The 15,900-nt window shown below is 45.4% G+C and overlaps 1 protein-coding gene across 2 annotated transcripts in view; it reads right to left on the bottom strand.

The window, feature by feature from the left end:
• EIF5 (eukaryotic translation initiation factor 5) overlaps nt 1-15,900 on the bottom strand; it is a 121,185-nt gene that overhangs the window by 70,094 nt on the left and 35,191 nt on the right. For both annotated transcript variants that reach the window (XM_078660237.1, XM_078660238.1), the window contains 2 exons: nt 10,430-10,554; nt 6,977-7,135 (listed from right to left, as the gene is read on the bottom strand). In XM_078660237.1, the coding sequence (XP_078516363.1) occupies nt 6,977-7,135; nt 10,430-10,554 (284 nt within the window). The remainder of the gene's footprint in view (nt 1-6,976; nt 7,136-10,429; nt 10,555-15,900) is intronic.

Here is a 15,900-nt window from a genome sequence, read left to right as displayed (position 1 = left end):
CAGGACTGCTTTGTGGATAACATGTATCTGGAAGGCTTTCAATGCTAGAAACACTGCCAGTAGTTCTAGATAGTTGATGTGCAGTGTTCTTTCCTGCACACCCCACCTTCCTTGTACTGTGTACTTGTCCATATGTGCTCCCCATCCGGTGAGCGATGCGTCTGCTGTTATTGTCACCTGTGGAATTGGCTCTAGGAACGACCGCCCCTTGGTAATGTTTGTTCTGTTCCACCACTTCAGAGAGCGGTGTGTGCGGTCGTCTACCAACACCAGATCCGTAATCTGCCCTTGAGCCTGATTCCACTGTGTCGCTAAGCATTCTTGTAGCGGACGCATTTGTAGTTTTGCATATGGTATTAGCAGTATGCAGGATGACATCATGCCTAATAGCTGCATGAACACTCTTGCTGTTAGTGAGTGTTGTGGCTGAAATCTCTGAGTGATTGTAAGCATTGCTTGGACCCTGACTGGGTTGGGGTACACTTTGGCTTTTTCTGTGTCTATAGTAGCCCCCAGATATTGTTGAACCTTGTTTGGTTGTAGGTGTGACTTTGTGTAGTTCACCGTGAACCCTAGCTGGTGTAGTAGCTGAATTGTCTTGTGTGTTTTGAAGACATTCTTCTTGTGACCTGGCCTTTATTAGCCAGTCGTACAAGTATGGGAAGACATGAATTTGCTGTCTTCTTAGGTGAGCTGCTACCACTGCCAGGCATTTTGTGAACACCCTTGGTGCCGTCGTGACACCAAATGGAAGGACTTTGAACTGGTAATGTTGTCCTACCACAAACCTGAGGTATTTCCTGTGGGCTTTGTGAATAGGGATATGAAAGTAAGCGTCTTTTAGATCCAGTGTAGAAAGAAAGTCCCCTTTCTTCAGTAAAGGAAGTACTTGTTGGAGCGTGACCATGTGGAAATGTTCCGAATTTATGTATGCGTTGAGAGGTCTTAGGTCCAGTATTGGCCTTAGAGACCCGTCCTTTTTGGGAATTAGGAAGTATAGGGAGTATACTCCTGTTCCCTGTTGGTGCTGTGGAACCTTCTCTATGGCATGCTTTTCTAGCAGTGATATTACTTCTTGTTTTAATAGTGTCAGGTGATCTTGTTTCATTGGACGCTGTTTGGGGGGGATGTTTGGTGGGGTAGCTGTGAGTTCTAGGCAATAACCATGTTGGATAATTTGTCTTACCCACTTGTCTGATGTGATGTTTTCCCAGACAGGTAGGAACTGTGATAGGCGTCCCCCTACCGGTGTTATATGGTCTGGGGGAAGCTCTATGAAGTCACTGTTTTGGGGTTGGAGAGTTGCGGTTGTTGTTGTTTCCGCGACCTCTACCCTTGTTGTTGTTACCCCTGTATCCACCTCTAGAATTACCTCTGGGTGATGTAGGTGTAAAAGAGGTTTGCTGTTGGTTTGTACCTGTACTTTTGGATCCTCCTCTATAGGTGGATCTACGAAAGGAACCTCTGTGTCGGCTGTTGCAATGCTCCCATTGATTTAGCCGTTTCTGTATCCTTCTTCATCTTTTCTAGGGCCTCATCTGTCCCTGTGCCAAAAAGTGTTTTCCCATCAAAAGGTTGGTTCAGTAACGATGTTTGTACCTCTTGTTTGAACCCTGACACTCTGAGCCATGCATGTCTCCTTAACATGATGCTTGTGTTTTGTTCTCTTCTTTGGATGAGTCTTGTCGTCCAAATGTTCATGTTTCCTCTTTTTAGGTAGTTCTGTGGCTACCTTGCCAGTCTTTGGGTCAATAAACAAAGTCTTTTGTTTAGGATCCGTTCCGTGTTCCTGTGTCGGTACCGCAGTTTTCGGTTCCGAAAGGTGTTTTTTCTTTTGAATGTCCATTTGTATTTTCGGTGCCGAAGTTTTGTTCGGATCCGACTTCTTCGGTATCGAAGATGTCCCCGGTGTCGAGGGTGTTTTCGGCGCCGAAGCGTGCTTCGGTGTCGACATGGACTGCTTCGACTTCGAGCTTTCCTTGACCTGGTGCTTCGGTGTCGATGTGGTCGGTTTATCGGAACCGGAACCACTATGATGGGGGACCGAGTGTTTCGGTTTCTGTTTCGTTGCCGGGCTCGAAGGCGGGGCGTTGGAAACTTTTTTCGGTTGTCTGACCGGGCTCGAGGGCGGGGTCGACACCGTGTGGGGTCTGTTTTTCGGTAAAGGGACGTCGTCACTCACGGTTTGTTGGACGTCGATTTCCTCGACGTCGGACTCGTCCGCTTCTGACCCCGCCTCGTCGGCCTCTTCTTCTTCCTCTTCTGGGTGCTGGTCCTCGAACAGCTCCGGGATTGCTTGTGACTGCATTCTCGATACCTCGTGTCTTCGTCGATTTTGACGAGAACGCTGCACAGGCCTCACAGTCCCTGGATTCGTGTTCAGGGGACAAGCAGAGGTTGCACACCTTGTGTAGGTCCTTGTGTGGTAACTTAGCACCACACGTTGGACATTTTTTGAATGGAGTCCTTTCCATGGACCCCGGGCTGGACTACGTCGAGTTTCTCGTAGTCGTCGTCCTTCGAACCGCGTCGGTATGGAGTGAAGTCGCGTTCGATAACGATACCGTCGATTTGGAAAGGAATACGCGCCGGTTATAACCTTCTTTGTTGAAGTCGGTCCGGAGCGCTTCGATCCTCATCCGAACCCGATGGCGGAAAAAAACAATCTAAGGATGGAGCTGATGCCCATGCGCACTAACACCGAGAGGAGGAGTCACCTATGACGACAAAGACTTCTCCAGAAGAAAAACAAAGTGCAATCATCCGAGCCCAACACCAGATCGCGATCTATTTATAAATGTACCATCTGCAGCCCATATGCCTCGAACATTCAGTTTCAGTAGTGTTTACATTACTGTTTGTATGCTCCTTTGGCCCGGAATCGGAAACCTGCATTAGTGGCAGTTGTCCCAGGAGTACAAATGTATCCACTGCCCTTAAATGTCATGCCACCACTGCAAAAAATCCTCAGTGCTGATTTTATCCCAATTAAACACTGAATCGATGTGACAAATTATCCATCACAGACCGGATGCATTTCTTGCATTGTTCTTCACAATGTGAAGGTACGCATCTATGAGGTCTATAGTCGCCACATCGTCCTAGTTCCTTAAGAGTGGCATTACTTTCTCTACCATAGTCATCCTGTACGGTTGGTTTGTGTTTTGATGACTGTTTCAGACGCAGGGTATGCTCAGACGTGAGTCCCTTGCTCACTTTGCCACTGGATTCAAGCAAACCGGGTTGAAGACGGCTGAAATGCCAGAAACCGGTCCTTGGAAGCTTGTTTCCGGTCCAGGGAAGGCATGGCTTGGCAGTTCGGGCTGGACTGTTCCCATGAGGCACAGGGTCAGACTGATTTGCATATGGCCATGTCTGAACTGGGGTGGCAGAGTGGGCTAAGATGCATTTCTTGCATTGTTCTTCACAATGTGAAGGTACGCATCTTTGAGGTCTATAGTCGCCACATCGTCCTAGTTCCTTAAGAGTGGCATTACTTTCTCTACCATAGTCATCCTGTACGGTTGGTTTGTGTTTTGATGACTGTTTCAGACGCAGGGTATGCTCAGACGTGAGTCCCTTGCTCACTTTGCCACTGGATTCAAGCAAACCGGGTTGAAGACGGCTGAAATGCCAGAAACCGGTCCTCGGAAACTTGTTTCCGGTCCAGGGAAGGCATGGCTTGGCATTTCGGGCTGGACTGTTCCCATGAGGCACAGGGTCAGACTGATTTGCATATGGCCATGTCTGAACTGGGGTGGCAGAGTGGGCTAAAGAACGGTGATGGATTAAACCCAGATCTGTTGACTGGGTGTGAGTGTTTGATTGGTTCAGATGCTCCATCCATCACCACCCCCTTTTGTACCACGGAGGTCTACAATGGGCAATTCAAGTCCAGTACAATTATGGGAGTTAACAGGGTATACTCACTGGTGTTCTTTCCTTAGTACTTCCTCTATAGTGCTCTTGTAGGTGGTAGTTTATTTCCACTTGCAATAGAATGAGCTCGTTTGCAAGTTACTTTCTTTGTTTTGATTTTAAATGGGCTATGTTGCAGCTCTACAGAATCAAATTTTTACGATGTGGAGTAACCATTTGTAGGAGATAATTTCACTCCTGGGGAAACCTTAGTCTGCCCCCCCTACAGGTGTTGGGAGTACTTTATTTGAAATTAAGGCCCTGCTCAGGAAGCGCAGTCTTTGTTGTGTGATACTGCCAAAATAGGATTATTCTCAGTGCATTGGCATTAAGTAAATGTTGTATGTTGGGTTGAAGCCATCATCCACGAACGTCTAGATCAGGATAGTCCCGTCCCCCCGCCCGCCGATAAACATCTCTAAACTGCAGATATCCAGGGCCCTTACTTATTCATCCCTTTTCATTTGCTGGAGGGAGTCATGTGCCTCCACTCCGAAGACTGTTTCCTAGTCAAGTCATATTTATTATGGATGCCTGCACCTATTTACAGCCATCAGCCTACTGGCCATACCCACTGCATCGAATGCAGATTTATGGCAGTTGTTGAAATGTCATTCCCTCTTGGGTTAACAGTCTTTGCCCTTCGCTTGTATTGCTGTGTTGCATGAGATGTCTGCCTACTGCGGAGGTCCATGGCTGTTTGACAGGGAATGGACACTAGCTATTCTCTTTTGAACAGCGGCTGAGCTCTCTAGTTTCCTCACCACTATTTCCATTTTTTACTTCCATTTTCTGCGGTGGGCCAGTGAGGTATTCGCATTTTCGGATTCTAGAAACTGAGTCTGCAGGGGCATTTATCTTTATATTTGGAGGATTTTTTGGGGGGCGCTTGCATCTCTTCTCTAACCAACGTGAAAGCCTTTTAGGAAGCAGGTTACTTTAAAGCTTCTTTGCACTGGCTCACCATGCATGGCAGCATAGGCAAATACTGATCCTACAAAGATTTCTTGGGGAAAACAGCGTGTTCCTACTTAGACCGCGAGACATGAGAGCATCCAATGTGAAATGGGTTGGGGGGGGGGGGGGGGGAGAAGAGTCTGAAAGAGATCTGCAAGATGATCATGAAAAACGAGGGGTGGAAATAAGTCTTAAGAAGGTAACCACGCACTGGTGTACGTCTGATGTCACAAGGAATGGTTATACCCAAGTACTTAATCAATGTCCAAACACCCCGGGCCCATTCACCAGAGAAGCTTCACACTGCAAAACTTGAAAACATTTGTAATAATTTCTGAGCACCTAAATAGATTTGCTAAGTATTTTTTTCCCTTTCATCAGCAGTTTTCTACAAATGGAATTATTGGATTTCCGGCTTTAAAAGAGCTTGCTAGATGTTGCTATCCTAAAGTACATAGTGCAAAAAAGGAAGTAACAATCAACTGGTGATGAAAGACGTCGCCGAGTGGATGAAGAACAGCCGCCTGAAACTGAACTCGGACAAGACGGAAGTCCTCATCCTGGGACCATCGCCCTCCGCCTGGGACCATCGCCCTCCGCCTGGGACCATCGCCCTCCGCCTGGGACGACGCCTGGTGGCCCCCCGCCCTGGGCACCACTCCCAAGCCAACAGACCACGCACGCAACCTGGGCTTCATCCTGGACTCCTCCCTCTCGATGACCAGACAAGTCAACGCAGTCTCATCATGCTTTCACACCCTTTGCATGCTCCGCAAGATCTTCCGATGGATCCCGACCGAAACAAGGAAGACGGTCACCCAGGCACTCGTCACCAGCCGACTGGACTACGGAAACACCCTCTACGCCGGAACCACAGCCAAGCTACAGAAAAGACTCCAACGCATCCAGAATGCCTTCGCCCGACTCATCCTGGATATCCCCCCCCCGACGCAGCCACATCTCCGGCCACCTGAGGGACCTGCACTGGCTCCCAGTCAACAAGAGGATCACGTTCAGGCTCCTCGCACACAAGTCTCTCCACGACCTGGGCCCCAAATACCTCAACGACCGCCTGACCTTCTACACGCTCACCCGCCAGCTACGATCTACTCGCCTCGCCCCCGTGCCACGCATCCAAAGAGCCACCGCCGGAGGCAGATCCTTCTCCTACCTGGCAGCCAAGACATGGAACTCCCTCCCCATCCACCTTCGGCTGACCCAGGACCATCTCGCCTTCAGGAGACAACTCAAGACCTGGCTGTTCGAGCAGTAACGGACCCCTCCCCAAGCGCCTTGAGACCCTTCCGGGTGAGTAGTGCGCTATACAAGTGTTATGATTAATTGATTGGGTACTGTTAGCCCCTGCACAGTGGTAAAAGTCCTACCCCCAATTAGAAAACTGCTTAGTAACCCCTGCATTCCCCTGGATCCACTGAAAAGGCCAAATGAAGTCACAGCCAAAAAGAAAAAGGGGTGGGAGGGTGGGCAAGAGGTGTGAGAGGGCATAACGCTAGTGTCTGCCATTTCTGTACGGAAGTTTGAGGTATGTAATGACTCATTTCTGAATGCTTCAAAGAAAAACAAGCTGTAATATTACTAGATGGGAGGAGAGTGCACTCACTGCTTTAGCTTTATAGCAACACACAAATGCAACTTTGTTGAGAAAGAACAAAAGCAAAAGACTGCTGGCTCAAATACCATTTCCTAGATCTACATTTCCACTCGATATTTAATACTATGAAAAACTTTGCAAGCATGCTGTTCATAAGTGCAGGGTCTAGCCGTAGATGTAATCACAAAACCATCCCAACTACCAAAATTAGTGGCACAAGCGTGCAAAAATATTTTATGGGGCAGAAAATCTACATGCATTGGGAATTTTGTGAATACCAGCCTGAAAACTGTTCAAATCAGTAATATTACAATGAATAACTTCCACCTTATTAAAAAGCATGCAATACAGTAAATACAAAAGAATATCCTTCTGTACCACCTATGATGGGCTCCGTCGTGCTCAAAATATCTGCATGAAGAGGTAAGAGCCAAAAAGCCAATTTTTCCATCAACACTAGCAACAAGTGAGCTAACAAAATTCAATTACCTTAACAAAGTTAAATAATGTATTCACTCTATCTTCTATAGGTTTCTCCAGTTCTTCGCTTAGGGTCAGATTCTTTGCATGGTCACTTATTTCAGCCATTCTCTTTTGTTGCGCTTCTGCTGTTGTATCTTCGCCCCAATCTTCATCGTCTTCATCTTCCTGTGTGTACAATTAAAAATTACATTAGGCTAGGATCACAAACATGTTGCAGCAGTTAGAAAAATGTAAACTAGCGCAAGAAAAAGTTACATACCCGCAACTACAGGGTCACGTGCCTGCATTAGGCAGGAAACACTTGGTAGGCAATTTTAAAAGCCGTGTACAATACAGCAACTAACCTTGAAAATCTCCATTTACAAGTAGACTCACTTATTGACCCAACTCCACACGAGGCTCAAAGTCCTATGATGAAGCATGACATCCATTTGGGTGCGAGAGGGCTCTTTCTTCCAAGAAGGAAGATTTTCCTGTACACTTAGAATTCAAGGAACAGCGAACCCCCCCCCCCGTGTATATATGTATGTAGGTGTGTGTTATACATGCAACGGTGGCAAAATGTATGCACTGTGCCTCAAGTACATACAACAGGTTTTAGTTACCTATACACATGTTCAATTCATACACCCGTTCATACATCCTCACAGACCACGCAGCCCGATCAGTGTCCAGTCAAATAAGATAGAATATGGTTCTATGGACATTAGACTTCCAAGTCAATGAAGCCGGGTGTGAGGGTGTCTGATAACACTGCATAAGTTGCTAGGCTTTTTGCACCAGGGAGGAGCACTGCACTAAATTTACGAAGGCTAAGTCAGCTGATGTCTGATGTCACAGGGTGGTGAGGATGGGAACAGGGAAGGGTGTATCTCCCTGGACCTTAGACAAGCTTTTGACTCGCTACGGTGGGACTAAATGTTTGTGTTAATGAGCAAATTCGGCATTCCGCCTGAATACATTGCATGGGTGAGACTACTATATTACAGACACACTGCACGTGACCGTACTAAACTTTGTATCTCTGAGCAGTTTGACAGAGAAGGGTACTAGACAGGGTTGCCCTCTGTCGCCTCTGCTCTTCATTATCGCCCTGGAGCCCTTACTAGTGAAGGTGCGGACTATGGCGGCTAACAAGGGCATAACCAGTCTCAATACCAATCATGTCATCTCCGCTTACGCGGATGACATGCTATTGTTCCCCAAAGATATGACACACCCGCTTACGCCGCTACCGGAGATATTCAGTGATTTCCGAGGGCTGTCAGGACTGGAGATTAATGAGGGCAAATCCTATGGATTCTGTTTTCATGGATCTCTAGAGGACACTCCGATACAGTTTAGGTCACACAGGTTGTTCCAGATTGTGCCAATGACCTTCAAATACCTGGGTATACAGATTTATAGTAAACCACAGGACCTGTTAGAGGGTAACCTGGGGAGGGCGCTCGGCGCCTTGAAATCACAAATTCGCTTCTGGAACACATTACCGCTCTCAGTGGCAGGCAGAGTTACGATCTCCAAAATGGTGGTACTACCTAGACTGCTATATTTCACGAATATACCAATACTGATACCCCCCCTTTTTTTAAAACTCTAAACACAGTCTTAACGGAACTAGTGTGGGGGGGCAGGCAGAAGACGCATCAGCCTGGCGAAATTACAGCTGCTGACAGACAGGGGCGGTATGGGGGTTCCAGACCTGATCGCGTATAGTTATGCGTGTCAGCTCCAATGGCTGGCCTACTGGCTAGCAGGACGCAACCTCCATGAACTTAATATGTCCGAAGCTGACAGAGCACGAGGAACATTACACCGCCTACTCCTCCCACACGCGAGGATACCGGACTCCGCCCCACCTTCGCTTGGACTAGCACTTAAACACTGGAAGGCTGCGGTGAGATACACCAATAGGCACTCTATACGCGCCCACAATCCCGTTACTAGGAATTCCCTTAGGGACAGGTACCCTCACGGAACGCAGGCTAAAGCCATGGCACGATGCAGGAGTAATACAAGTTGGGGATTTTTTCTCAGAGGGCGCACTTCTGACACATGCGGACTTTGCCAGATTGCGCCAGATTGCACCAAACTCCGAGGGCGTTATTCCTCACACATGCGCAACTAACCCACTACATTACCACACACTGGGCACGAGATGGGACTGAACCAGTCACGAACACGCTACTTACAATGCAATACCTGATGGGTCAGGAAGTCACTTGACGAAGTGGCTGACCAATGGAATTCGGGTGGGCAGAGCGGTGTCGTTGCAACCGCTCCGGACCCGGTGGGAAGTGGAAGCAGGCAGAGCTCTCAGGGACGGCGAGTGGGAGAAGGTGCTGAAATATCCCAAGAAAGTGGCACGCAACCCAAAGTTTAAGTTTATCCAATTAATGATAGTTCATAGGGCGTACCTAACCCCACACAGACTACATGCCATGTTCCCAGAATCAGCGGATACCTGCCCCAGATGTGGCGTGGCTGATGCGGGTCTGATACATGTTCTGGGAATGCCCCAAGCTCGGGTATTACTGGGTAAAGATCCATGAGATCCATGGGGCACTGGCCCCGGAAAGGCCTTATACGTCCTTGCTGTATGGAATTTTGGGTCTGGGCCACACTGAAAAAAAGAGGAGTGTCGCCACTAGATTTGTAGACCTGGCTCTGCTACTGGCTAAACGAACGATAGCAATGAGGTGGAAATCAGCTAAGCCGCCAGATATTGAGACCTGGCACGGGGAGGTGTTGAGATGGGGGGAAAGCTGATGGTCTGGAATTACAAAGAGAGGAACGTAGAGGCCTAAGAAAGACATACAACTCACTAGACTAGAATTTGTTAATGAGAGTTTGAAACCTGCGCCACGGCGCACTTTGAATGAGTAACCATGAGAGGAAAGTACACCACGAACAAGCGCTTGTACTCAATGCCTTAGGATACATCTGTACAGGTAAGCAGTTCGGGTTGCGAAACTAGTTTATTTAATATGTAACACTCGATATATAAAGGGAAGACGAGATGGCCGTTATGTCGATCTCATAGTTATACTGATGCGAGGCGTTGCCTGACGGATATGGACTACTATATTTACTGAGTGCTGAGGGGGAGGGAAGAGGGAGTTAATGTAAGTTGAAATACTATGTTACGAAACATAAGGAAATGAAAATGTCATTGTTCTACCATTACTAATGACCGCGATAAGAACGGATATGATATATAACGCTGAAATGATTCTATGTATGTGTACTTATTGACCACTGCATCAATACAAACAATTTTTAAAAAAGTTGCTAGGCTTTCAGTACTGATCAGAAGTAGCTCTTACTACAGAAAAGGTTGAGACCACTGGTTGAAGTTGGAACAGATACTCCACCTAGTCTATATGCAAACTAAAAGTACAAACTAGTAAAAAAATCAGCTCACATTTTAGAGGGACTACTTTCTAATTATTTTCTTACCACACGGGGAGGGCTGATCTCATCTAATGGATTATCATTGCTGGATGAAGAACCATTCTCCTTCTCTTTACCCTTTCGATTTTTCTTGTCCTTTTCCTTTTTTCCAGTACCGCCATCACAGTTCTCTACAATAAGAAACCGTCAAGATGCACATTAACGCATGGGCAAAAAGCCAGTCATTTACTCCTAACATACTAATTTTCAATTAGTTACGGTTTAGTCATTTCATACCTCTACAGAAGTTGTCAACATTAGACATGAACACTCTTTAGATCTAAATTAACCTGAGAGATTAATTGTTTTGAAAGAACAGAATATAGCCCATACATTTCAAAGGGGATTTCTATTGCTGAAGTTAGTTGTGCAACTTACAGCAGTACACAACTTATATTTCAGCTTTGATCTAAATCTCAAATGTTCAGTGGGTGCTGCAAAACATTTAGGGTACAATGTAAACAATTTGCTGACAAGCGACGCTTCTTGTAAAATAAATTTTCTAAACAGAAGTTTGAAGTACATGCAAGGAGTTACGTTACTTACCTGTAACTACAGTTATACAACAGTTAAATCCTTCAGATTCATGTGCTTGAAATAGTGATCCTGTTTTCTGCAACTTCTATCCTCTTGCACAGGATTTCAGTCAAATGTACACATGAAATACCCCATTAAGGATGCATGATATCAGCATAGCGGCACTGTGTAACAGAACTTATTGCCTAACAATTAGTCTTTACACTGCTAGGACTGTAATGTGGGGGTTTAATCGTGTTGCAGAATACGTAGGAAGGCCTTCAAATCTAGCCTGACTGCTCTCAGTGTTTATGTTCTATTTTTTCTCCTACAGATCCCCAAAATACTGCTCTAGGGTGATATGTGCTTGTCGGCCCTTGAATGAGATGTCTGGTCATATGAAGTTGTGGTTTGATCTCAAAAACGTCCGGTCATATAAATATAGTATACCAGACTACAGCTCGTCTCTGCCATTCTTTCAACGTAGTTGTCGAGACTCTTTAAACGCATGTCTAGCCCTCCTTGTAAGAGTCTTAATCTGTGGGATCCGCAAGACTACATAGCCAGAAGGCCCTTGCATCTAGTCCCAATTGTCGAGGTATGGGACGACATTAGTGAGCCACAGCAAAGTATTTCATGTACCTGGTGTTAACGTGAGGCTGAAAGGCGGTGCTTTGATCTGGTAGCGATCTACCGTTAAGCACAGGAATTTCCAGTGCAATCCATGCACTGGTAGGGGGAAAACAAGCTTTTTTCAGAACGCCAAATGGTCTTCACCGATCGAATGCACTTTAAGACATTGGTTAGCAAAGTCACCCGTAAGGATGCTTTATAGATTTGCCAAGCGTTCAAGATCCAGAAAGGGTAGCCACTCTTCATTTTCTTTCAAAATTAAAAATATCTACATTAAAACACTACATCTTTATGACCAGAGGGGCCAGCACTATGGTAGCCTAGTGCACATTTAGTGCTCTTCTTGGAGCACCCAAGCAATGGTATTCTATTGTGGGAGGAGTCAGATTTTGTACAATACAGCCATGCTCTTCGTCCTACGCCAAGCAATCTGCAATCTTCTCCCAGAGTGTCAGATGTAACCCACATCCTCTTCCTCACAGAAACGAACAAATATGTAGGCTGCCAGAAAGTCAAGTACAAGGGCTTCACTCGGCTCTGGTTGGTTCATGAGAACATTTGCTTTTGCGTCATTAACCAGATTGAATTGTCCATCTCCGGCTGTATCCCAGGGACAGGACAGAGTCCGGTTTGCTAGAAATGGCTGAAGAGGAATTTGTGGACAGCTAGGCGGTAACCAGTTTAGAAGTCATCCATTCGTTTATTCAGACTCAAGCATACATCTACAGCCTGATGACTGAAGTATTCTCTCTATGCGGAGACTGAAGAACGATCTAAGAGTTGTGCAGGTGGCTTAAGTATTTTTTATTGGAGAGGTCAATTTCAAAATTGGTAACATGGAAGAAATGGGTGTTTAATGTGGAAGCCACTGTTGCAATGAGAGGCAAAACATGAGTGTCAGGACTTTGTGCACGAGGACAGTAATGGCCCTTTGCTGTCAAGAGAAAATTTGTACGCCAATCATTGGGTCCTGGTCTACAGTTTTAAGGGGGTAAATAATTTGGAGGCATGTGGAGGGTGGATCTGAAAAAATACACCATGAGAAGATCCAAGCAAAAGCCCTCTTAATCTGAAAGAGTCAGTGATTGGGGGTTCAGTGAACAAGCAAAGTCTCATGTTTGTTGAGTATGTAAGGTTTCATTTACCATGGTCATGCATCTGCATTTCTTTTACAAAAATTGAAATTAAATAGAATACTATTACTTTGTGAACCATCTCAACTACATCTTGCAGGAGTACGGTCAACAACTTTCAGCACCTTTATATGTGGACTATGGCAGAAACTGATTGGGTAGGTGGGACTGGTAATCAAGGACTGGAGATTGTAATGATACTAAACCACATGAAATCAAAAGCCTCATCCTGTACAAGACTGCTTGTATATGGACTGGGAACGTCTTTGGTACTGCAAGAGTCCTACAAGTCTTTAAGTGCCCCATATACATGCTTTCCAATTAAGGATATTATTCGAAAAGTTAGTTCTACTGTTCACCTACATACTTGGGCAGAATAAAAGAATGGAACACACCCACCCACCCGCTCTCAAGAACAGTGTTTGCTGCATGCATATAGTTTGAAAGTAGATTAGTAGTGGCAGATGTACATTTACCACTGGCAATAATACTGCTAATATAGGGTTCGGAATAGGTTTTAGAAAATTGTTCTCATGCTCAATCCTTGGTAGCTTGGCTGTGAGCAGGCAGGCTTAACTTCAAAGAGGTATGTAAAGCATTTAAAAACACCACTCGGTAAATAACGAAGTACACAAAAATGCAACCATTTATAAAAATGTCTTTATCTTTAAAATGACACCAAAACGGGGGGAAAAAACACTGTAGGGAACCAGAGATGAATTTTTTTTTTTTTTTAAGGTAAAACACTTTCTAATGCTCTGCTTCTGACCGGGACAAAGTTTGAGGCTAACCACGACGGAGACCTGGTCAAGATCTTATCTTCACACTTGGAAACTTTTCGGAGGATTTCTTACTAGTCGCCGTAGAGCCTCCTGCAGCAGGTCGAATTCAGTGAGGATCTCCTTCTGCAGGTCCAAACTGTCCAAAACACAATCCAAGGGTCTGGAATCTCCAAGATGGTCCTTGAAAGTGGGGACCACAATTCCCACAAGGAACTTGCACAACACCCATAAAAGTCCTCTGGATACACTCCAGGCAGGGGACTCTTGGTGGAGTTGATGCAGGGAGCCCACTTTTTACTCCTCTTGAAACAAGTTACATCCAGGGGGCTGTAGTCCCATATACGAAGCCGGCGCAGTCCGTCAGAATGCAGGGCCTGATGGTGCAAGTCAAGTTTCCAGCTTGGCGTCCCCACTTTATTCCTATTGAAGTAAGGAACATCTAACGTGCTGTAGTTTCAAATAATGCAGCAGGCACAGTACTCCATGCAGGGCCTGGTTGGTGCAAATCAAACCTCCAGCTTGGACCCTTCATTCTAAAGTTTCAAGCTGATGAGAGGCACTGCCCCTCTCAGATACTAATTTGGTGTTCTTGAGGGTCAAGTAGGAGGGCACACCTGTCCAATGAGGTGCAGGGTAACACCCCAGAGTATGACCACTTCCTCTAAAGTGTCACAATGGTCTCCCAGAAAGCACTATTTCTCCAAAATGTAATGTCAGAATTTTGGCTTACAAAGTCTTACAACTTCCCGCCAATACATTTTAGGATAAATTCAATAGTATATTGTTGGTTTTAGCAATACCATTCTACGGAGTCCTTGAATTATATTTTTATGACCCCCCTTTTCTTTAGTTCTTAATCAATAACTTTGCCATGCTAACCTATGTTGGTGATATGCAATGAGGAAATTAAAACAGGGTAATTTGTCCACCACCTGGCTTATAAAACATCTTTTATAAGGACCCTACCTATAGCTACAGAACCTCAAAACCCCCCTCCCCTGTGGAGACCTTAGGGGTTCTGAATATGTATCAATATTGTAGATCCTCACCCCACAGTGCTACTAGCACAAAAGCCAATTTTGGGAAGCACTTTACCACAATGTTGGGAGGGAAATGTGCAATTTCACTAATTCCAGGGCAGATAAAAACGTATAGTTTACGTGTGTGTAGTTTTGCAGCTTGAAGAATTTTCTGGATTCACTATGCTGTGCATTATTCCGCCATCTAGTGGTTGGGTCTGGAATTGTAGTTTTTTATTTTCGTGGCCGGAGGGCGTCGATATACCATCATTTGGTGCCCTATGATATCAACGTGCTTCCTCCGGAAGCTACCACCTTTGGTCTCCATCTTCAGAATTCCCCCCCAATTGTTAGTTTGTCATCTTTATTTCTTCCTCCTGTCTCATCTTTCTGGCGGAGGAGGGTGGATTGCCTAGTGAATCCAGAAAATTCTTCAAGCTGCTAATCTACACCGACCGGTAAGAAGCGGTTTTGCAGCATGAATATTTTCTGGATTCACTATGCTGTGCAGAGAGTTTGTAGCGGTTTGTTAGTCGTGGTGGTTGGGTGAAAGATTAGTGTTGGTCTGTGAATATATGTTGTAAGACCTTTTGTCCTACTGGTGCTTCTCTATTCATGTGCATATCCACACAGTAGTGCTTTGTGAACGTGTGCACTGAAGACCATGTTGCTGCTTGGCAAATGCCTTGAATAGGTGTATTCGCTAGAAAAGCTATTGTTGCTCCTTTTTTTTGTACAATGAGTGCGGTGCTCCTTGTAATGTTTGACCTGGCTGTTTGTGGCCCAATTGCATGACTTGAGCAATACATCTTGCAATGGGTATTCTTTGTGACTGGTCGCCCAAGAAGAGTGTTGGCAAATGATAAAGAATAGTTTTGTTTTCCTGTATTCTTAGGTTCTTTCTATGTAGTAAATGACTGCCCTCCTAGCGTCCACGGTGTGCAACGTTCTTTCTGCTTGTGGTATTTGTATTGCTTTGTTTACGTGGAACTTTGATACCACCTTTGGCATAAATTGTTGATCAATTCTCAGTACTATTCTGTTATTATGTATTTGGAATTAGTGCTCTTGCAGTGTTCGGGCTTGCAATTCACTTACTCTACGTAGTGATGTAATTCCCACTAAACGCGGTTTTTAGTGTGAGCATTCATAGCGTTTTTGTGCATTGGTTAGAGTAGTGCCTTCGTCATTTGAGCTAGTACTACATTAGGGTTCCATGCAAGTAGTGGCATGCTCTTTGGAGGCGCTATTCTCTTTGCTCCTTCTAGGAATCTTTTGACCACATGGGTTGTGAAGAAACTTTCCTGTCTCTCCCCTTGTGCATGCTATTATTGCTGCTAAGTGTACCCTTATTGATGTGTAGCTTAGTTTACTCTGTAGTAAATGTTAAGTAT

This window comes from Lissotriton helveticus, chromosome 9, assembly GCF_964261635.1.
Source record: "Lissotriton helveticus chromosome 9, aLisHel1.1, whole genome shotgun sequence".
Classification (NCBI taxonomy): Eukaryota; Metazoa; Chordata; class Amphibia; order Caudata; family Salamandridae; genus Lissotriton; species Lissotriton helveticus.
Note: the sequence above shows the minus strand (reverse complement) of the source record. Positions and strands in the feature narration are given on the sequence as shown.